Here is a 22,035-nt window from a genome sequence, read left to right on the forward strand (position 1 = left end):
AAGGCGAGGGGGGAGGGGGAGGCAAGGCGCGCGCGCGCGCGCCTCCGCCAGCAGTAGCGGGCTCCCGAGCGCGCGCCCTCCCCCAACCCCCGCCCGCGCTGTCCCGGGGGCCCGGCGCGCGGCTCTGCTGACGTCAGCAGGCGGCTCGCGGAGCCGGGTGCGCAGAGCCGCTGGCGCACTCGCGCGCTGCGCTCGCCCCCTCCCCCGCGGCTCGGGAGTGCGCGCGCGCTTGATCGCTCTCCCTTTTTTTTTCCCTCCCTCCCTGCCTCTCCTCTCTCTCTCTTCCTCTCTCTTTCTCCCTCTCTCTCTCTCCCCCTCTCCCTTGAGCTCCCCGCTGCCCGCGGCTCCTTCGCGCTCTCCCTCTCTCTCCCTTAGGCTCCACCGAGCGATGCGAGCGCTGGGAGACAGCGACGCCGCCTCCCGCTAGAGACCAACCCCCCGGCCCGGCCCCTTGCCCAGCCCTGCCCAGCGCGCGGGGGTCGGCGAAGGCGCCGCGGACGCACCGACGGCTGAGGACCGGCGATGCACATGCACTAGCAGCACCCCCTAACTCACTCCCTCCACACCCCGCGCCGCCGCCGCCGCCGCCTCCACCTCCTCCTCCTCCGCCTCCTCCTCCTCCTCCTCCGGCAGCCGCGGCAGAAGGACCCACCCTGCCCCCCACCCCACCCTACCCTCCGCCGGCTCCGGCTGCGGATCCAACCTCGACTCTTATTTTATTTATTTTGGGTCGTGCACAAGCCTCAGTGCCTGCAGCCCGCGCCTCCTTGGCCCGCGGGCGCCTCTTTCCTCGGCTTCGGAGCCCCAGACCCGGCCACCCTCGGCCTCGACTCCCCCAGACTCCCACCCGCTGCCCGGAGTCTCCGCTGCTGGAATCTTGTTAGCGGCTGTCTTTTGGGGGGTTTCTGGTCTTCCGACATTTTTGATCCCAGCCAAGGAGAAGATATCGTGATTTTTCCCCCTTTGAGCCCAGGCTCTGCTCTTTGGGGGGGTGGGGGGCGCGTCGAGCCGGGGAGCCGTGCCAGCCTAGTCGTGCGGGCTGTGGCAGGGAAGGGGCCACCATGGGATGTACTCTGAGCGCAGAAGAGAGAGCCGCCCTCGAGCGGAGCAAGGCGATTGAGAAAAACCTCAAAGAGGATGGCATCAGCGCCGCCAAAGATGTGAAATTACTCCTGCTGGGTAAGGACCACAGCTGCCACCCCCATCCCCGACCCCGTCCACAACGCACCCCCGCCGCCAACCCCCCCACCACACTTGTACCCCGGGAGACCTGGTCACCGAGTTGGCACTACCATGTGCCCAGGATCTCCCACCCCCTCGCATGCCTTAAATCCCCCCTCCCGGTTCCCCTAAACTGACACTCACCAGTTTTTCCCCCTATCTATGTCCCAACAGGGGCTGGAGAATCAGGAAAAAGCACCATTGTGAAGCAGATGAAGTAAGTCCCTGTGGCATTGGGATTTGTACTTTTTTAAAGAATGATTTTTAAAAATCGTTTTTATTACCTTGCTCACTCCACATTGCTCTCCAGGCCTGGTTTTTTAAATTCGTACACACACACACACACACACACACACACAGACCTGGCTTCGCCTCCCCACCCCCACTTCCTACGTTGGTTCTGGGTCCTCCACCCCAACTCCTGGGGTGAGTGTTTTTGGGGGGGTGGAGGGAAGGGGAGCGTCTGTAGTTGTATGAATGACGGTGTCCGCCATATTGATCAGAACATCACACTATTGGCATGATTATGATCATTACTCTTGCTCGTGGAGTATTTCGTGTGTTTTGCTGCCTCCATTTCTGTCTCTGACTGTTTCTCCTCCTCCTCCTGCTTCCCTCCGTTCTTCTCCCGGGGCAGTGATTTTGAACTTGGCTAAAACATGGAGGGAATCCAGCCTTAGACTGGGGTGGAGGATCAAATGTCTGCTGTTCATGGATTTGGTGCTGAATTGGAGGCTGTGGTTTTTACAACCCCCCCCCCCAAAAAAAAAAAAAGAGGACCAGGGTTAGGGGAGGGGGCGTGTGCTAGGGGAAGGGGTGGGTTTCCAAGCGGATGTGACAGGCACAGCTGTATCCAAGGCTGAGATGGAAGGGGTACCGAGGATGGCTGTAGGACTGAATGCCCGTTGCCCCTTGTCGCCCCAGGCCCTTCTCCCGACTCTCCCAATATTTGCTTTCCTGACACGGGCAGGTTTCACTCGCTCCGTGACCTTTATCAATGTATTTATTTACACTCTGCATAGGCCGTGTGTTCCATGTAATTTACCCACATTGCGGATTTCAGGCCCCACTTGCCGCCGCCCCCTTCTGCCTTAGATATCAGTTTCCCCTCCTAATTAACTGGGGGTGGATTTGAGTGATAGTTGAAAATTAAAGCAAAATGGGATATTCCTTTCCTTCCACACTTTCTCAATAAGGAGCCTCGCCCCTCCTTCCTACTCGCAGGCTCGCTTCTTGCCCCATCCACTTGGCAGTTCCTGGTGAGACCACAAGCAGTTTTGCTTGGGGAGGGGGTGGCCAGCAGGGAAGGGGTGCGCGCCTTCGGGGCCTCCCGGTCCTGCTGCTTCCTTGGCCTGTCAGTTCAGGACGGAGGAGTTCGTTAAGACTGTTTAGCGAGGATTCCACGTCGCTTTGCTGTGACACCTTCGTGCACACACAGTTCCTAATTAGAGGTTGCTGTGCAGTAAACAAAAATGATTATTTTTCAACTTGACAGAATAGCCGAAGTAATTGCATCCCGCAGGAAAACAATGGAAAATAAAAACCCTTTTCGTGGGAAGGTGGGTGGGAGACGAAGCATGCTTGCGGTTTCAGAACCAAGAAGCAAAAAAATCTTGCATGTGTAACAGGCATGACAAGCGGGATCCAGGAGGCGCCATGATGGCAGGGAGTAGCGACTCAGAGACAATTTCCCCCATCTGCTTGGCGTGTTCTTATTTTTGTTCGAGAGCTCCCTGGGGCCTTCTTTCGCAGAGGCCCCCTGGCTCCGCTCGCCGCTGCCGCACCCTTGTGAGCCACCCGGTAATTTGGCCTGGGGCTTCTCTGGAGGTCTTGCAACCCAAATGGATGGAGAGGCGGGGCCTGGGGAATTGCTCTTTGCAACAAGGTGCATGTTGCATCTGCCTGGAGCCCTAGCAAGTCGGGAAATGCAACCCGCCACCCCCTTCTCCCTAGGGGGGACGTTTCAAAACTTCAGAAGTGTGTAATCTGCAGTGGCAGGCTGGGAACCCGGTAGAAGCCCCAGCCACCGAAGCTGGGTGAGGTTTCAGGCGTTGTGAGTGGTGGACAGCGCCCAGCCGAGGCCGGAAAAGTCGATGGGACTCAGCTCGGAGATGTTCGGCTCTTCTCGGCTCGGCCTGGGCGCGGGGCTCGGAGGAACTCGGTAGTGTTCGGAGCCGAGTCTGGGCTTGGCGGAGAGAACCGAGCCACTTCGGAGGGAGCCGAACGCATTCGGAAACCGGGGAGGGAAAGGTAGGAGGGGGACAGTTTAGTCTGCAAATTAACTTTGCATTTACCAAAGTGACACATTATCTGCGTTTCCTGAGCATGCCCCATAAATTAGGTTGATTTAATAAGAAGTTTAAAAATACATACTGAGTCCCCCAAAGGGTATCTTGCCTTTTTTACTCAAAGAGAGCTGAGCTCTCTGAGGAGATAGGTGTGCCACTTTAGAATGAAAATTCCTAATTATGTACTGGGGCAGGAAATTTTAAATGAAGGCAATATATAGGCTTTCTGGGGAAAGTCCTATGTGTCTCATATTTGGTAACACAAGAGGGAGGAAATGAAGTGTTTGGTGTTGAGACAATTAAATCAGAAGGCAGGACATTTATTTTTTCCTCTATCTCTTTATCCTAGATTTTCTCTTTTCTTAACTCCCATAGAACACCTTTTTGGAGAAAAATGTCACGCAAAACTGAGATTTTGTAGCTAAAACAAAAATTTTAAAGCACTACATACCATCTCTCTTTAGGAAATAGACTAGGTTTGCCCAAAAGGTCCATCAGAAAGGTGTCTGGCCATGTAAATTTTGCCACAAGGGACCCTAGCCTCCTGAAGCATTCATGAATGGCAGTTTTTCCTGTGAGCCCTGCAGCTTGGCTTGAAATAAATCAGATCAGGGCCTTGAGCCAAACTGGATGCAGCTTGTTTTATTAACCACAAACTGTGGGATTGGTGTCACTGTATCCTAGTGACAAATTCTTTTGAGTCTCATTTGCAGAGATGGTTTTAGAGATCATCACTTGAGTGAGAGTCACTTTGAGTCAGGAGAATTGTACTTTCTGGGTGGGGCCCAGCCTGAAAATCTAGGTGGCATTTCCAGAAAGCAGTTTCCCACTTCCCAATGGGATATGATTGGTGACCAATCTATCAGGCCATGTGTATAAGTTAATTAGGATGCTGTGTTATTTCACCTGGGCAGATGAAATTAGGCAGTTAAGGAGTCCTCTGTGGGATTGCCTAATGGGGATTGGAGTTTAGTAGTACAGCCCATTGGGTTGAAGAAGAATATTGATATTCAGACAGTGCCGGACCCTTTTGCTCAGCATTTCCAAAAGAGCAAAGAGGGCTTCTGTTCAGCCTGTGTCCTCATCTGTGTTATAGTATGCTGATTAGAAGAAGGAGTAGGCTTCCAAATATGTCCACAGTAACTGAAGTTAATGATAAAGACTGGCTGGCAGACGCTGCTTAGAACAAAGTGTCGATACCATCATCAGCCCAGGAACATTGCAGGAAGACTGACCTTTGAAATTTTTTCTGCTTGATACATGTCACAAAAGGAAACTTGCATCTGCTTAAGAGATGCCACAGATTAAATTGTCATTTTTAGAAGGCTGATTCTCAGTGCTTTTTTATTATTAAAAATTCTACTTGAACATAGCTTTCTGAGATTATTTTCCTTTGTGTATTGTGAGTTAGCATTTGGGAGCTCTGTGTCAGTCCAAAACATTTCAGTACTGAGAAATAAACAATGATAATTGATACAGCACAAATATAGTTTACACATACTGTGAGTAATCAGTGACTCTTTTTTTCCCTGCATGACATTTTAAATAATTTTGCTTATTTTAAGGGGTTGTGGCCTTGTCTGTGTTTTGCAGCTAATCAACAAGGCTCTTAAGTTACTCAGACTAATACAACTTTTTAAAAGATGTGTCCATTTTATTGAATTTACAAACGCTTACAAAGAAATTGCTTAAAGAGTCATATTTTATGAGGTATAGAATCAATAAAGTATCACTTTAAGCAAGTTCCCTGTTCTGAACCGATAATGACAACTGCTTAGACTGTGAACGTGATTAAAATGCGAAATGAACTGTGCAGTTGCTGTGGGCACCACAGTTTGCCCTCATTCGAGATGCTGAGTTTGCTGGGATGCTGAGTTCAGGCTATCTGCCTCTGGAGCATTAAACAGAGGTTTCCGAGGTGGTGATGAGGCAGGGCTTGCTGGCTGCCAGGCTTTACCTAAATGGACACAGCAAAATGGAGCATCTCAGTTGTGTGTTCATTTGCAAGGTACCTGCTCAGTGCTGTTTTAAACCCGTCTAACAGATTTTCCTGATGAAGACATGATTGCTCATACAAATCCTTTATAGCCTTTACAAGTGGGATGTGGTTAGAAAGACAGACCCCACCCTGTCAGGAAAAAAAACACCTTCTGTCAAAAAGTTGGTGGTTTTCAGTTTTCTCCTCCCAACTACCCTGACTTTGTAATTAGGATGTCTCCTCTTTGGTTTGGATTCAGGCAATCCTGTATTATTTAGCACATTGCTGATCAGCACCTGCCAAGTGGCAGGCATTAGTGGAGGTAAATGGCAACTTGCAGCCATGACTCTGAAAGTGGAACCATCTCAAAGGGTGTTTCTGACACATGCCCGAAGGGTCCCATCTTGAGTTAGCATTCCATCGAGAGCCACTCTTCTAGATTGTGGACTTGTTATTTCTGCAGTCATCTCGTTGGCTGCTTTGCTTCCCTCCCTTTCTCCTGTCTCCATGTTTATTCAAATAGATGCACCTTGCTCTCTGGAGACAGCATGAGCCGAACAGAATGTCAGATCAAGTAGCAGATGAGTTCTCCTTTGCTGATGGATGATGCTCTCTCCCTCCTTTCTGTTCACTGAGCTGTAAATACCAGCAGATCTTCCTGCCAGAAGAGTAGTGAACAGTCCACCTGATCTCCTCACCAGTCAGCTGTGCATTTCTTGAACCTCAGTTACCCACTGGATTCTAAATCTTTATGCTGTGGAAAGGGTTGTTGCCAATTAGATTAAATGGATGAAGTTTCACGTGGATTGACATGGCTGATAAGAATCTAGAATTTCCCTTTTGTATGTGGGGAGCTGGATAAGATTTACAATGCCAAATATTAGAGTGATGTTTTGTTGGTTTTAGCACATGGAATCCAAGATCATGTTGTGCTTCTTAGGATGCCACATCTGTTAAAGATGAGACAAGATCACTCATGTTTTTCACCTGCTCACAGTGAATGCCAGTCAGTGGAGAGTTAATATGAATAGAATAAGGTCCTGCCTATTTTTCTGACCAGTGATCAGCCCATCTGGATTGCAGGAACTTGATTCCCTGTCTCCCAGTGAGTGTTCATTTTCATTTCTTAAGAAGTCAGACCTTTATTGCAAGAGTCCATCTTAATCTGAAAGACAGCTAATAAGCTGGTGAAGGGGAAAATTCTAAACTCAAAGGAAAAAAATTTTCGTTTTGAATGGAAACCCCCAAAACTGACACTGGTAAAGAACAACTTTCTATTTTGAAAAAAGAAAACAGGATCTGTGTGTATGTGTATGTGTACATACTATATGGATTTCAAAACAGGTGCTGTGAGGAGAGCACTTCACATCACGTCTATTGATTTCATCTTCATAAAACACTTAAAGGTAGAACAAATTAAAAAAATTTAAAGATTATGGCTCTATGAAAATACAGATTTTAAACCATTCCCTTTTGTAAAGAAAAAAAGCTTAAAGGTGCTCAGGTGAACCCTCATTCTAGGAATGTGTTCAAGTTTGTATTCTGTTCTTATTTTATTCCATCTCCCTTTTTCACACATAGCACTGATAGAATGGAGACTGCCCAACAAATCAGTGATTAACAAGGGGAAAGGAGAGGACAGACCAGTGGCCCACTGAGGGGTTCAGAAGCATAGGTAGATGGTAATTTAAAGAAGCCATATAGCATACTTCTCGAAAATTTGAGAGGTGGTTAAGACAACGGATTCTGGGACCAGGCTCCCTGGCTGCAAATCTTGACTCTACCACTAAGCAGGTTGCGACCCTGAACAAGTTTCTTAACTTCTGGTGCAACAGTTTCCTCGCCTATGAAGTGGGGATAGTAATAGAAATAGCTACCTAACAGGGTGTGGTGGGCATGAAATGAGGTAACACGTGGAATGCGCTTACAACCACCTCTGGAACATGGAAACTGTTATACAAATGTTAACTCTAGTTTTTATTCCTTTGATTGATCAGTGGGTGTGCCCTTCCCATGCGGAGTTCTCTTGTCAAGTATGTGGGACTTAGCCACCCCGAGAGCCAGAAGGGGGGCACCGTGGTTCATGCTCATGGCTTCTTCCCCTTGCCTGCTCTGCAGCACCAGTTATATAACAAATGGTGTTGTCATAACTGATGTGACATTTTTGATGGCGCAGCTGCCTCAGCCCAAGAGGCTGGGTGATGTTACAAAGAGAAAGAGCCCTGAACCAGGAGTCCAAACCAGCAGCCCTGCCTCTGCCCCTCTGAGGGTGCAGTTTCCTCAAAAAGTTGGGCCAGGTGTACCCAAGCTCTTTTCCTCTTCTAAATGATCTATGAAATTGGGAATTCCCTTCATTTTCAGGGTCTTAAGGTTCTAAACAAAAGCGTCAATTATGGCTACATCCTGAGAGGGTGTGAGGTACCCTTGAAAGTTCTTTTAAGGCTAATTGCAGAATAGAAACCTCAACCACAAAGCTTTGTCAGCCAAGAAAGTCATAGTTCTGAGGGGCATTTTGAGAAAACCAACCCTAACCAAACTTTTCATGCAGACTCTCAAACCAAAGAGGAGGATCTGAAAGTGTCTCGTTAGTAAGAAACAGGATGTTACTGGGAGGAGCAAGCCAGTGACATATGTAAGAGAGAAGTGGTTTTTCTGTGGCTTCTAGGATGCTCAGAAATGGAGACAGCCCTGGCATCCCCCAGGCTTGGGCTGCACGCAGAAGAACTTGCCTGGGTCTGGTACCTAAGTTCTGGAAAGTTGAGAGATTTTTCAGACTGGTAAGGGGAAGATCAGGAGAACTCTGTAGTAATTTTGACTCATCCTCTAATTTGACTTTGGGCAGATAATTCAGCCCCCTTGGGCCTCAGTTTGTACATCTCTTAACTGGATCATGACTTTCACCATGGACTTTCTCAGGCCAGGCATCTTCTGCATTTTCAGTTCTAAGTTACAGTAAATGCCAGGAGAAACCTAGAAGCCTGAAATGCAGTGGGGAATAGTGGGAGTATTTACCACCCACAGCTTTTATCTGCTGAGCTGTCTTTAGTTCTAATTTTCTTTACAGAAAAGAGGAAAAACATTGTGCTTTTCATAGCACCAAAAAATTAAAGTAAAATAAAATCCTGCAAGGCTAATAGTCAGTGCCCTGAATTTGTCCCTTACTCCCTTGATTTGTGAACCATCTGAGAAACAAATAGAATGAAAATAAATAAAGGAGAATAATATATAAAAATATAAGTATATGGCCAAGAATTTACCCGGAATTCTCAGGTATGCCTTGGACAACAGATAGGTTTTCCTGTAGAAAATTGTTACAGGAATAGCTTTTCCATGCTTTGAAATTGACTCTGACTTGCCTGTTCCTGAAATGGTAATTTAAAGAAGCCATATAGCATACTTCTCAAAAATCTGAGAGGTGGTTAAGACACGGATTCTGGGACCAGACTGCCTGGCTGCAAATCTTGGCTCTACCACTAAGCAGGTTGTGAAGTTTCTTAACTTCCCCTGACCATTGATACATATCACACATTGTAAATTAATTAGGCTTTTATATGCTTGAATCCCTTGCTAGTCTGGTACCCCAAATCAAGGATGGTGACTTATTTTCTTTTTATGTATTTATAGCACTGAGCCTGGCACAAAGGAGGTGCTTTAAAAACATTAGTTGAGGGCTGGGGATGTAGCTCGGTTGGTAGAGTGCTTGCCTCGCATGCACAAGGCCCTGGGTTCAATCCCCAGCACCACAAAAACTAAAAAACAGAAAGAAGGTGCACAGAAATGTACCTGTGATTCTACACAAGCCAAAATAATATTGAAAGCTTTCAGTGGCCATAGATCATTCAGTGGCCATTCATCATTTTTTTTTTTAAATTAGGGATCATCTCAGGGACACTTGACCACTGAGCCATATCCTCAGCCTTATTTTGTATTTTATTTAGAGACAGGGGTTTCACTCATTTCCTTAGCACTTCACCATTGCTGAGGTTGGCTTTGATCTCATGATCCTCCTGCCTCAGCCTCCGGAGCCACTGGGAATACAGGCGTATATTATATAATACTGCACCCTGCTAGTATTCATCATTTTTAATCCATTGTCTTCATTGTTTTTTCACGTCAGCCTATAAGGAAATAGAGTCATCAGTTCCATCTTGCAGATGAGGAAGTGAGGGTCAGAGAAGTTAAGTGGTGCACTCAAGGCCACACAGCTAGTAAATGGCAGGGCTGATTCAGATAGTGATTTATATAATTCTAAAACCTATGTCCTCTCTGTGGTCACCCCATAACACTTCTTACTAGACAAACACCACCAGTGTGGGCATTGAAAAGCTGGAAGTCTGGGACATAGTACCTAAGAGTAAATGGGATGGCACCAGACTTGGGTGAGGTTGGTGGCTGAAAGACTAGCTGGGTTCCTTCTGGAGGAGGGATGGTGATGGTTGTCATTTCATGCCATGCTGATTTGGAGACCATAGTTTTCCCTCGCAATCATCTGGACAGCTCCTGAAATCACTTTTCATCCCTTACTCACAAGTGTGGGCCATTTTCATGCAACAGAGAGAAGCTGCCTCTGAAGGCCCTGGCTTTGGTGGAGGAAGGCAGCTTAGAGACAGCTGGGAAAGACTGGACAGTAGGGGATCCATCAACCCATGAGCATTTATGAGTGCCTGCTTTGCTGGGCATTCACATGGTTCATGGAGGCAGAGAGGAAGGTCTCAGTCCCTGCCCTTGAGGAGCCCACAGTCTAGAGAGCTACAGGTAAAGGGCTATTACACCTCAGGGCAAGAAGTGTGGTGATATCTGTATGTGCAGAATGCTGTGGGAGAACAGAGGGCAGTTTCTCAGACAGGAAGTTCAGGGACATCAGTGGAAAGAAAATGGTATGCAGGCTGGGTACGGTGGCACATGCCTGTAATCCTAGCGGCTCTGGAGGCCAAGGTAGGAGGATCGTGAGTTCAAAACCAGCCTCAGCAAAAGCAAGGTGCTAAGCAACTCAGTGAGATCCTGTCTCTAAATAAAATACAAAATAGAGCTGGGGATGAAGCTCAGTGGTCAGGTGCCCCTGAGTTCAATCCCCGGTACCAAAAATGAAAGAAAGAAAGGAAGGAAGGAAGGAAAGAAAATGGAATGCAGGTTGAGTCTTTAAACCCAGTGGTAGTTAGGCCAGGCAGAGAACCAGCGTGTACAAAAGCACTGAGTTGTGTCACTGCATAGAACACTCTGGAAATATGAAATAATTTGGTTTGACTGGAGCAAAATATGTGAGGGGCATGTTGAGAAAAGGGGATGAAAGATGAGTCAGAAACCAGATCATGAATGGTCTTATTTATTATGCTAAGGGACTTTGGATTTTACTCTGAGGACAATAAGATGCCACCAGACCAGCAGGTTTAAGAAAATGAGTGGCAAGATTGGTTTATTCTTTAGAAAGATTACCTATGTGGATTGGAGGGCATCAGGCCTGGAGTTAGGAACCAGATGGAAAGTTACTTTTGTGATCCAGGTGGGGAGAGATCAAGAACTAAATTAAAGCATAACAATGTGGGTGGGAAAAGGAGACAAACTCAAGGGATATTTAGCCAATGGAAAAACTGAACTTCTTTTGGGAGGAGTGGGTACCAGGGATTGAACTCAGGGGCACTGACCACTAAACCACATCCCCAGCCCTATTTTGTATTTTATTTAGTCATAGGATCTCATCGACTTGCTTAGCACCTCGCTTTTGCTGAGGCTGGCTTTGAACTTGAGATCCTCCTACTTCAGCCTCCTGAGCCACTGGGATTACAGGTGTGCGCCACTGTGCTTGGCTGAAATAACTGAACTCTTTTGATGATCTGTTGAAAGGACATTGAAGAGGGGATCGATTTTAGAGAATTTAGACCAGAGTAAGTCCAGAATTTCTGGTCTGCGCCATGGGTGGGATGGGTGTATCTTTCCCCAGGGTATAAGAATGCAGGAGAGAGGAAGAGGGAAGACTCAGGGAGAAAAATAATGACTTCATTGAGTCCTTCTGCTGCTTCTTGTGGATCATCCCCCAACCCCTGGCAGTCATCTGCCTAGACCCGTCTTCCAGGGAGGAGTCAATTTGGAATTCCTTGGTGCTTGTGGGCAGGCTGAGTGAGAAGGGGAACAAGGCCTAGAGTGTGCCCCACAGGCACACACACCCAACTTCCGGAAATCAGAATAATTTAGGAAGAAAAACCTGTGAAGGAAGCTGAGAAGGAGTGACCTGAGAGATGGGGAAGAAAATCCAAGAAAGAGCAGCATCATGAAAGTCAAGGAGGGACAGCATTGCACGAAGACGAGGAAGTGGTTAGTTGAGTCAGATACTGCAGTAGTCAGATAAGATGAAGACTGGCAGGTGTCCATTAGGTCTGGTTAAGTTGTTAGTGACCTTGGGGAGAGTGGTTCAATGAAATGGTGGGAAAAAAGCCAAGCGCAGTGGGAGTTAGGAAGTATCTGGCATTGAGGAAGTTGATGGAGGCTGAGGATGAAGGCTCACCCACCACCACCCACCCTCAAAAGAAATCTGGACTAGAAGGAATCATCATCATATTATTATTATTTACTATTTTCATACTTGGAATTGAACCCCGGGCGCTTAACCACCAAGCCACATCCCCAGCCCTTTTTATTTTATTTATTTTCAGACAGGATCTCACTAAGTTTCTTAGGATCTCACTGAGTTGCTGAGGCTTGCTTTGAACTTGCAATCCTCCTGCTTCAGCCTCCTGAGCCACTGGGATTTCAGGTAGGAGCCTCTGTAGCTGGCTAGGACTTTATTTTATTGTTTTCTTGGCTAATGTGGGGGGGACTTGATCCATTGAGAAGCTGTAAAGCAAGAGCCCTGATGGAGGGAGCAGTTGAAGGTATACTATAGAGGAAGTGGTAGAAGTAGCAGACCCCCTGAGAGTGAGGACAGCTTGATCTTGACATGAATGTGTATCTCATTCCTGAGACTAATGGGGCTTAGTAAGGATGGGGAGAGTGTAGAGAAACTCAAGGGTAAGATGAAGCTCCTGCCTTAGCATTTATTTTTCTCTCTTAAGTGAGAAGAATTAAAAAGCAGTTGTGCTCATTTACTGGAACACCAAAGTCTGATAACCTTTATTTTATTCAAATCATTTATTCATTTATCCAATATTTATCTAGCACCTGTTATGTGTTAGGCACTGTTCTAAGTGCTTGGAGTTCAGTAGCGAACAGTCAGGTCCCAGGGGAATCAGGCAGTAGCCTCAAACAAACTATTGGTCACGCTAATTGCAGACTGTGAATTTTTTTTTTTTTTCCTGGAGTCACACCTTTGGGGAAGGCCTGAAACTGATCACAGAGAGATGCAGTTCTTGCTCTCAGAGAGTAGAATCCACTGGATGCGACAAATTGGAGCTGTGAAGGTACAGAAGAGGCAACAGCAAAATTAATTTGGACAAGGCTCAAGATTAAGCTGGGAGAGAGCTACTTAGAGGAGTAGGAGCTTGGCGGAGGACCGTGTTTTGCTCATTGCAGGCTGTTCTAAGTGGGGCTGCCTGTCACTGTCCCCTGCTGCTTAAAGATAGAAGTAGGTATATGAGTCAGGCCTTACCACAGTGATTGGCCCAGGGGTGGCCTTGTGAGTCAAGTCAGGCCAATCATATCCCTTCTCTGGAAATCTGTAGTCATTGTGAGAAAGCTCTTTATCTGGGATCCCAGCAAGGTCCTCAGTGGGCTGGGAGGATAGAAACCTGGAGCTGCCTGGGGTCATGTTTCCACATCTCCGTGTTCTCTGCAAGGAGAAAGCTTGCTTATCATAGGAGAGCAAGTGTGGGGCTTTGAGAGACTAGGGAACAGGGAAGGGAGTTGGGAGAAGGGAAAGAAGAAGCCACAAAGACATTTGATATTATTGGGCCAGCTCTATGGACCTGATAGTTATGTGAACTAATAAATCCCTTATTTTATATGAACTAGTATGACTGGGATTCTTTCTCTTAAATCTGGAATCATCCTGACAAAAATGGTAAAGCCTTCTAGGAAGAACAAATTGTGCAAGCTAGAGCACAAAAACAGGACTCAAACATGCAGTGCCCTCTCAAGGAGGAGTGGACAGCCCCATGTGTCTAGAGAGGAGAAGTGTTTGGAAAGGAAGAGTAGGGCTACATTATAGGATCCCCTGATCATTTTGCATGTATACAGCATGGTGCAAAGTCAGGAGAGCTGATTAATGGGGGGCTAGAGAGAAATCAACAGCAAAGAGAAATGTGTGTAGCCTGAACTAGGAAATCAGTAGAAAGGGCAATGAGGAGATGAATGGATGGGAGCAGATTTTGGAGACAGAATAGATGGCAAAAAGAGTAGATCAGAGGACACCTTCCATTTCTGAACCTGGGTAATGGAGTTCAGCTATGTCATCAAGTTTAGAAGTACAGCAGTATCAAGAGACACAGTGGAGGGAAAATGGCAAGCCAAGCCACAAGCATAAATCTCAGGTCCTTGCAGATAATTTTCTGAAAATGTCGGGCAGTGTGCTTGGGAGGTTGTTCTGGTGGTTCGAAGAGCGATTGGGGCTGGAAGGAGAGTTGGGCTCAGCTGCCCTTGGTGGTAAGGCCTTGAGAGTGAATACGGTGTCCCAGAGTGAGTGAGCAAGTGGACGGGAGGAGGAGGGGCCAGGGAAGGAGCCCGTCATAATGGAGGTGAGCCACCTTCAATAGACCCACAGGAAGCTGCATATGGACAAAGGGGCAGAGATCAAAGGTGCAGGAGCAGGCCCAAAAAGGGAACAAGCTTCAGCAAGTTCTGGGTGGGAGTAGGGTTCTGGTCCCAAGCTTTGCTGAGAAAAGCTCATTGTATTTGGTGACTGAAGCTGTCATTGGCCTTTGAAAAAGCAGTTTCAGTGAAGGAAAAGGGATAGAAGCTACACTCAAGAAAATTTTACCATAGAAGTCTGGAGTAGGAGCCAAGAAACTCAAGTTCTCATCTGTCCCTGTAATCATGGATACCTTGAGGGCCCCAGAAAAGTCCCTTAACTTATTTGGGACTTAGTATCCTCACCTATAAAATTTAGAAACTGGACTGAATGTGGTCTGTAAGCCTCTGCCCCCAGCTCAAGGTCATCAGTTCAAACCTGCTGTCCAGCAACACTGATGTTCTTGTGGCAGGGGAATTCCCTCCTGCTCCCTGGGTCACCCCCAACTGATATAACAAACTGTACCAGAATTAAGCTTTCAGAACTCTAGTGCTAATTGAGAAAGAAAACTGGGACGTGGGCTCAGGGAATTGTGGACACCAGCGCATGTTGTGTCCACGAGTACTCTCTGTGGAGGGTGTGGAGCCCCCCCAGGTAGGACTGTGTCTCTTCACGCCGTCAGGGTTGCGAGAAGAATTGTGTGTTGCTTTTCCACAGGGAGGAGTGCTGAAGATGATTCCAGGGTATGAAGACAAAACAACCCTGGGGATAGGAGAAAATGGCTGTCACTGTGATTCTGCTGTGCCCAGAATGCAGAGGGATAATGGATGGGACAAGGTGGCTGTGAGCCTGGATGGAGCTCCAGCGGGGGACAGGCCAGAGCTGAGATTGTGGGGGGACCCTGTCTTAGGAGATGGACAGGTCTGAAGGCACCAGTGTCATAGGCAGGAGAGGCACCCACATTCTCTTCCTGGTCCTTCCACCGCCCTGTCAGTGGGGAAGGGATGCAGGATAGCAGTGGGGAGAACCTGGTTCTGAATTATAGGAATTCCCCTGTCCCCTTGCCGTATGATGTGAAAGGCTGTTCATTCTTTGAATCTTCGCTTAAAATTTCCCCACGATGACCTCATTATTCCCTAACCTCTTTGTCTCAGGTTTGTTCATTTTATGAATGCCACTGGAAAACCAGCTACGCTTCGGCACTTCCTGGGATTCTAGGACTAGTGTCCTCCCTAAGATAGGCAAGCTCCCTGCCCTCAACTACATCTCAGCTTTAGGAAAGGGAGACAGTAAATAAGTGAAAGCATTTCATTTCATATTGGGATAAATGTTCTGAAAGAGGAAATTGGGGCTAAGTAATGGAGAGTGGTTAGAGGCAGGGGAGAAGGAATTAGAAAGGTCAGTGGAGGCAGAATGAGCAACGACAGGGCCAGCTGCACAGTAGGAAAGAAAAGTGACACCTGTTGAAGCTATAGGCAGATAGGCCAAGCACACAGGGTCTGCTGGCTATGGTGTGGCATCTGGGTTTCATTCTGAATGCCACAAGGAACTGAAACCAACAGCTTGACCCAGCTACATATTGAAATGGTCCCCCTGCATTCTGGGCACAGCAGAACTATAGGGGCAGAAATTATAAGTGGTTTCTAGGAACTGGGATGGGAATAGCAGAAGGGATTGACTACTGACAGGCACAAGGGAACTTTTGGGGGCGATGGAGATGGAAATCTGTGGTGGTTACACAATAGTGTATATTCATCCAAATTCGTCCAACTATATACCTAAAAAGGGTGATTATTACTCTGAGTAAATTATACTTAAGTAAGTCTAACTTATAAAAATACACTTTTTTTAATCAAAAGAATTGCAGCAAAGCTTTCATCCATCCCTCTCTGCTGTGTGAAGAGGGCTGATGGAGAGTCCCGCAGCGCTTCCCAGACAAAGCTGCAGTTAAGCCTGCATCACGTGCTGTTCCTGGTGGTTTCCTTGAATCCGTTTATTGATGTGTGCTCCTAGTTTTCCTGTTTACATAGCTTTCCTTCACAACTGGTTGGGAAAGTCAGTGTGGATAGGAACCGTCTGCCTTGTCTGTGTGGCCCATGGGGGAGGCTTGCTGTGCTATTACTTTCCTCACACTGGGGTGGTGCGTTATCTCCTTTGAGCCTTGCAACGCTCCTGCCCACCATGCAGACATTGCTGCACCCCCATTTTATAGAAGAAGAAGAAGCCACTGTGAAAAGAAGTGCATTAAGCTAAGAAGCATGAGCTTTGGAGAGCCTGGCTTTGGCATTTGTTGGCTATCAGTGTGATTTAGGGGAAATTATTCAATTTCTGGGTACCTCAGTTTCCTAATCATTAACAAGAGACAAAAAATTAACACATTGCAGATATACTGTGAGGATTAAATGAGGTAACACAGCTAAAAGCACTTGGCACATAGTGGCAATTCATTAAATGGTGTCTATTTGTATCATTTTTACTACTAGAGGAAAAAAATGATTTATTCAAGGTGATGAAGCCAGTGCGTGGTGAGTAGATCTGTTTTCCTGATTCTATCATACCATGCAGAACATTCTTATCTGTTGACCAACTGACTAGTCCAGGGCTAACGGCTTTTTACCAACTCAGTTGTTTAAATGCAGTTATTGACTACTTAGTAAATATTTATTGAGTAATCACCTTGTGGTGAACACTGTGTAGACACAGGATGTAATAGTGGGTGAAAATAGACTCCCCCAGAGCACGGGTGCTCTTAGAGCCCATGAGGTGAAGGATGTTGTAGGAGCACCTAGCTAGGTGCAGGGTCTGGGAAGGCTTCCAGAAAGAAATAGCAGTGAAACTGGCTTTAAAAATAACCACAACAACAAAAATATAAATTGTTGTTGTGACATAGATCAGAATACATGCAAAATGTGCACCCATCTTCCATATTTTACAAAATGTTTAAGAAAGCATGCACTCAGGTAATCATCACCAGGTAAAAAGTAGGGCATTGCTAGCATCCAAGACCCTCTTTAAATATCTCTGTTGATCACAGCTCCTTTCTCACTCCCCATGACCTTGACTGGTTTTTTTTTAGTGTTTATTGACTTTTCTTTAGAGTTCACCACTTATGTGTCTAGCCTCTAATCATGTAGTCTAGTTTTGTCAGGTTTGATGTCACTGGAATTATTAGATATTAAGTCTTCAGTCTTTCCTTCAATGTTATGTTTGTGATAATTATCCAAGTTGTGGTATGCAGTTGTAGTTTGCTAGTTTTCATTGCTATTTAGTAGTCTATGAGATTCATTTTTGTATCTCAAATTTTTTTAAGAAGTATTCACAAATATACTTGTTCACATAATTGCTATGTAATATCCATTGTTATATACCAGCCATGACTGTACCATAATTTATTTGTTCATTCTACTGTTGATGTGCCTTTGAGTCATTTTGAGTTTTGGTCAATGAAGGACACTGCTACCCTTTTTTTTGGTGTGTGTGTGTGTGTGTGTATGTGTGTTTTCTGGGGCACACTCACCTGTGAAGAGTTCTTTGAAGTAGGATTACTAGGAATCTTCAATGCTATCGATAATGCCCAGTGTTTTTAAAAGTGGCGATCCCATGTTATACTCACACTAGCAGAGACAATTCCTGTTCTTCTAAATCCTTGCCAATATTTTCTGTTGTCAGACTGTTTTCATTTTTGCCAAGCTGATAGGTGGGTAGTAGTATCTCATGGTGCCTTTACTTTACAGACTCTAGGTTACCAAGGAGGGTGAGCAGCTTTTGGTATATTTATTAGGTTTCCTTTCTTATTAATTTGTAGGAATAATTATGTGTTCTGAATACTAGTCCTGTTCTCTTTTCTTTTTTTTCTTTCTATTACAAATATTACCTCCTAGCCTCTGGCTCATCTTTTCACTTTACTGAAGGTATATTATGATAAAAAAAAAAACATTCTTCTTTTTAATGTAGTCATGGTTTTCATTTTTTTTTCCTAGAAAGAAAGCTTTTCTTTATTTTGAGGTGGCAAAGGCTATCCTCCTCTTACCCACCCCCCCTCTTCAAAAAGCTCCAAAGCTTTTCCTCTTTCCTGTGGAGGTGTTGAATTTACCTATAATTGATTTCTCGGTGTAGTGTAGGAAAAGGCTCATTTCATCTTCTCCATGATGGTTGGGGCTCATTTGTCCCAGAACCATTATTGAAGAGGCCACTCTTTCTGTCACTTTCTGTGGGGCCACCTGCATTTTAAGTACAGTGTTTATATGTGCCAGGGACCTGTTTCTTGGCTCTCTTTTCCAAACTACTAAAACATGACTCTGTTTTCATGTCACTGACGCTCTGTCTGGATCAATGCGGCTTTACAACACATCTTCATGTTTGAGTTGCCAATTCTCCTTCTCCTTCCTCTTCATGAGATCTTGGCTGTTCTCTGGCCTTTGTGCTTGCATTAAAATATTAGAATGTTTTTCTCTCACACACACCATGCTATAAAAATTCTAATTTTTTGAATCCACTAATATGCTTAGGTAGAATTCACATCTTTAAACCATGATTGTTCCTGATCCATGAGCACATCATGTTTCACCATTACTGAGATTATCTTAATTTCTCCTAAGAAAGACATAGTTTTTCCAATAGAGGCTTTAATTACTTTTGTTACTTTCTAGCTAGACACTTGATATTTACCATGGCCTTGTAACTGCCTTTTTTTTTTTTTTTAAGAACAGTTTTTGGCTTGCGGCAGAATTAAGAGGAAGGTGCAGAGATTTCTCAGACACTCGCTTCCCCCACACATACACAGCCTCCCGAATTATCAACATCCCTCACCAAAGGGTACATTTGTCAACATTGAACAACAAACATTGGCACATTATAATCACCCAAAGTACATAGTTTACCTTAGGGCTTACTCTTGGTGTGCATTTTGTGGGTTTGGACAAATGTATAATGACATGCGTCTATCATTATAGTATCATACAGAGAATTTTCACTGTCCTAAAAATCCTCTGTTCATCCCTCTTCCCCAGCCCCTGGTATCCCACTTATCTTTTTACTGTTTCCATAGCTTTGCCTTTTGCAAAATGTCATACAGTTGTAATCATTCAGCATTAGCCTTTTCAAATTGTTTTTCACTCAGTAAAATGCACTTAAGGTTCTCCAAAGTCTTTTCGTGGCTAAACAGCTCATTTCTTTTTAGCACAGAATAATATTCCATCATCTACATGTACCATAGTTGTTTTTTTATTCATTTGCATATTTGGTTCAACATCTTGGTTGCTTCCAAGTTTTGGCAATTATGTGTATAGCAGCAGTTACTGCTATAAATATCCACATGCAGGTTTTAGTGTGGACATAAATTAACATAAAATAAACTCCTTTTGGTAAATCCTAAGGAACACAATTGCTAGATTGTCTGGTAAGAGTATACTTAATTTTGTAAGAATCCACCAAATTGTCTTCCAAAGTGGCTGTACCATTTTACATTCCCACCAGTGATGAATAAGAGTGCCTGTTATTCTGTATCCTTGCCAGCATTTGCTATTGTCAGTGTCCTGGATTTTGAACATTCAGAGATGTGTGTACTGGTACCTCATCATTGTTAATTTGCATTTCCCTAATGACATATGATGTGGAACATCTTTTCATTTGCTTATTTACCATCTGCATTTGCTTATTTACCATCCTCGCTAGGTATCTGTTATGGCTTTCAGCCCATTTTTTCATTGAGTTGCTTCTGTTCTTATTATTGAATTTTAAGAATTTGTATATTTGGGGGGTAACACTCTTTTATCAGACACATCTTTTGTAAATATCTTCTAGTCTGTGGCTTGTCTTCTCATTCTCTTGATATTTGCTTCTTTTTTTGAATTGAATTTTGTATTTGTTGCTGGTTTATAGAAATACTTTTTGTTGACGTTTGTGTATTGATTCTATTTTCATCATCAATCATTGACCATTAATTTTTATATAAATTCTAATAGTTAATTTGTAGATTCTGAGGCCCAGAGAGGGGCGTGACCTGTCTAGGTTCCCATGGTTTACTATTGGCCAAACAAGGATGAATGTGGTTTAGATTCTCCTGACTTCCAAAGAAAGAATATTCAGGAAGGGTTGGGGAGCCAGGTGAGGAAAAGGAAATAGTATTTACTTACGATGCTTCACCTATATGAAACTTTCATTTTGGAGGCAGGTTCTTAATAACCCCATTTACAGATGAGGAAAGTGAAATTCAAAGAGGTTACCCCAAAACGTGTGTTCAGCTTCACGCCTTGGCTCCTCACTGGATGTACATTTCTGGACTGGAGGAGCCTGCTTGCTCTGTCACTCCCACACAGGACTCCAAGCCTTCTGTGTTGGAGTCCAGACACCTGCAGAACCCCTGCGCCTCCCGCTTCCCACTATGCTGTCTCCTAGGCCCCGGCTCTGCACAGACCTGGGGCTGCTGCTAATGAAACTGTACAGGCAGCTACAGATCCATGCAGGCCTGGTTACTGTCAACTCTCTGGTTGAGTTCCTACCCAGAGTTCCTGCCCCCTCCCCCAATGTTCCCGCCCAACTGAGTAAATTAGTTCATAACTTCTCGGGTTCTAGGAACCAAATTAGGAGTTGTCCCGGGTATGCTTTTTTTTGGTCCCGACTTCAAAATAATGGTTGGGGTTTTATGACCCTGTTTTGTTATACAATGGACTAGAGAGAATTTATGGTTGCACCCTCCTGGCAGCACCTGCCCCATCTCACTGAGGGTCAGAGCTGCCTGCACACAAGGAGGTTTGCTGCTGCTGGCTGTGCAAAGGACTCGTGAGCTGCTCTGTTTGTGAACACAGCCCAGCAGTGTTCTATTCAGCATGACAGCTTCCTACTCTGGAACACATGGCCCTTCACAGGGTGACAGTAAATTATGCAACTGCAGGGTTAAACAATGGGGAGAAATGGGGGAAAGGAAGGGACAAGCTGGCTGTCAGCCTGGATCTGAAATGTGTGTGTGCAGACCTAGGCTACTTGGCACTCAATGGGAAGAAGGTCTTTAACAACTAAGCGCAGCCCGGAAGTCCTGTCACAGTGCTACTTGTGAGCCAGTTTGACTGTTTAAATGTGCTTTTTTTTTTTTTTTTTTACTGTTTCTCAGTTCAGGGAGAGTTTTAGAAATCAGAAGGGACATTTACAAAAGAAAATAGTCATATAGTGTTATGAAAGTAATTGAATGCTATCTGCAGTAGCATATTTATCCTAGTGTCCTAAAGTCCTCATTTCTTATTATTGCTTTGTGCTAAAAAGCAGGGTCCCTGGGGGCAACTAGTGAGCTGACTATCTGCCACCCCCCCCATATCCCGCCAACCTCAGTTGGTTCTAGAATACAATTCACTCCACTTCAGTATGCTTTCTGTAATGTCCCTTTCTCTTCACTTGCTGTCATCTGTCATGTCTTGCTGTTTTCAGTGATCCCACCTCAAGCATTACTCCACTTCTCTTGCACAGTAGCGCGTAGGACAAGAGCACACAGGCTGTGTGCAGAGTGCTCGTGCTCAGGAGCTTGGGCTTTGCTGCCTTTCTGTCAGCCTGGATCTGATACGGGACCAAGTGTGTAAAAATGAACTATCTAGATATTAGTGGGGGAGGCAAGGGCTGCTGCTGTGCTATCTGGCTACTCAGAGTTCTCCATTGTCTTCCCTGGCTCCTGGAAGGGTTTCAATTCACAGAAACTTCTGGGCAAGTAGCTTCCAGAGAGGAATGATGAGGGACTAGTTGTAGCCACATAGAGGCTGGTACAGAGAATCTCTAGAGCACAGGCGCCCCGTGGGCCCTTTCTGTAAAATAACACAGGCACAGCCAGGGTAAGGACGCCTGACAGGCAGAGACATCCCTAGAAACTCTGCCCAGTGGTTGGCACCATGGCATCTGCTCACCTGCAG

General features: G+C 45.5%; 1 protein-coding gene across 2 annotated transcripts in view; it reads left to right on the plus strand.

Annotated features, from left to right (window-relative positions):
• Positions 1–203: 203 nt before the first annotated feature.
• Positions 204–22,035, plus strand: part of Gnao1 (G protein subunit alpha o1) — a 154,317-nt gene continuing 132,485 nt past the window's right edge. Inside the window, exons 1-2 of one of the 2 annotated variants that reach the window (XM_046434262.2) lie at positions 204–1,179; positions 1,396–1,438. In XM_046434262.2, the coding sequence (XP_046290218.1) occupies positions 1,062–1,179; positions 1,396–1,438 (161 nt within the window). In that variant the 5' untranslated portion in view covers positions 204–1,061. The remainder of the gene's footprint in view (positions 1,180–1,395; positions 1,439–22,035) is intronic. The other variant, XM_046434263.2, reaches the window with a different exon arrangement.

The sequence above is a fragment of the Marmota monax genome, unplaced genomic scaffold (genome assembly GCF_021218885.2).
Source record: "Marmota monax isolate L192 unplaced genomic scaffold, Marmota_monax_Labrador192_F-V1.1 WCK01_AAM20220418_F8-fsc00024, whole genome shotgun sequence".
Lineage (NCBI taxonomy): Eukaryota > Metazoa > Chordata > Mammalia > Rodentia > Sciuridae > Marmota > Marmota monax.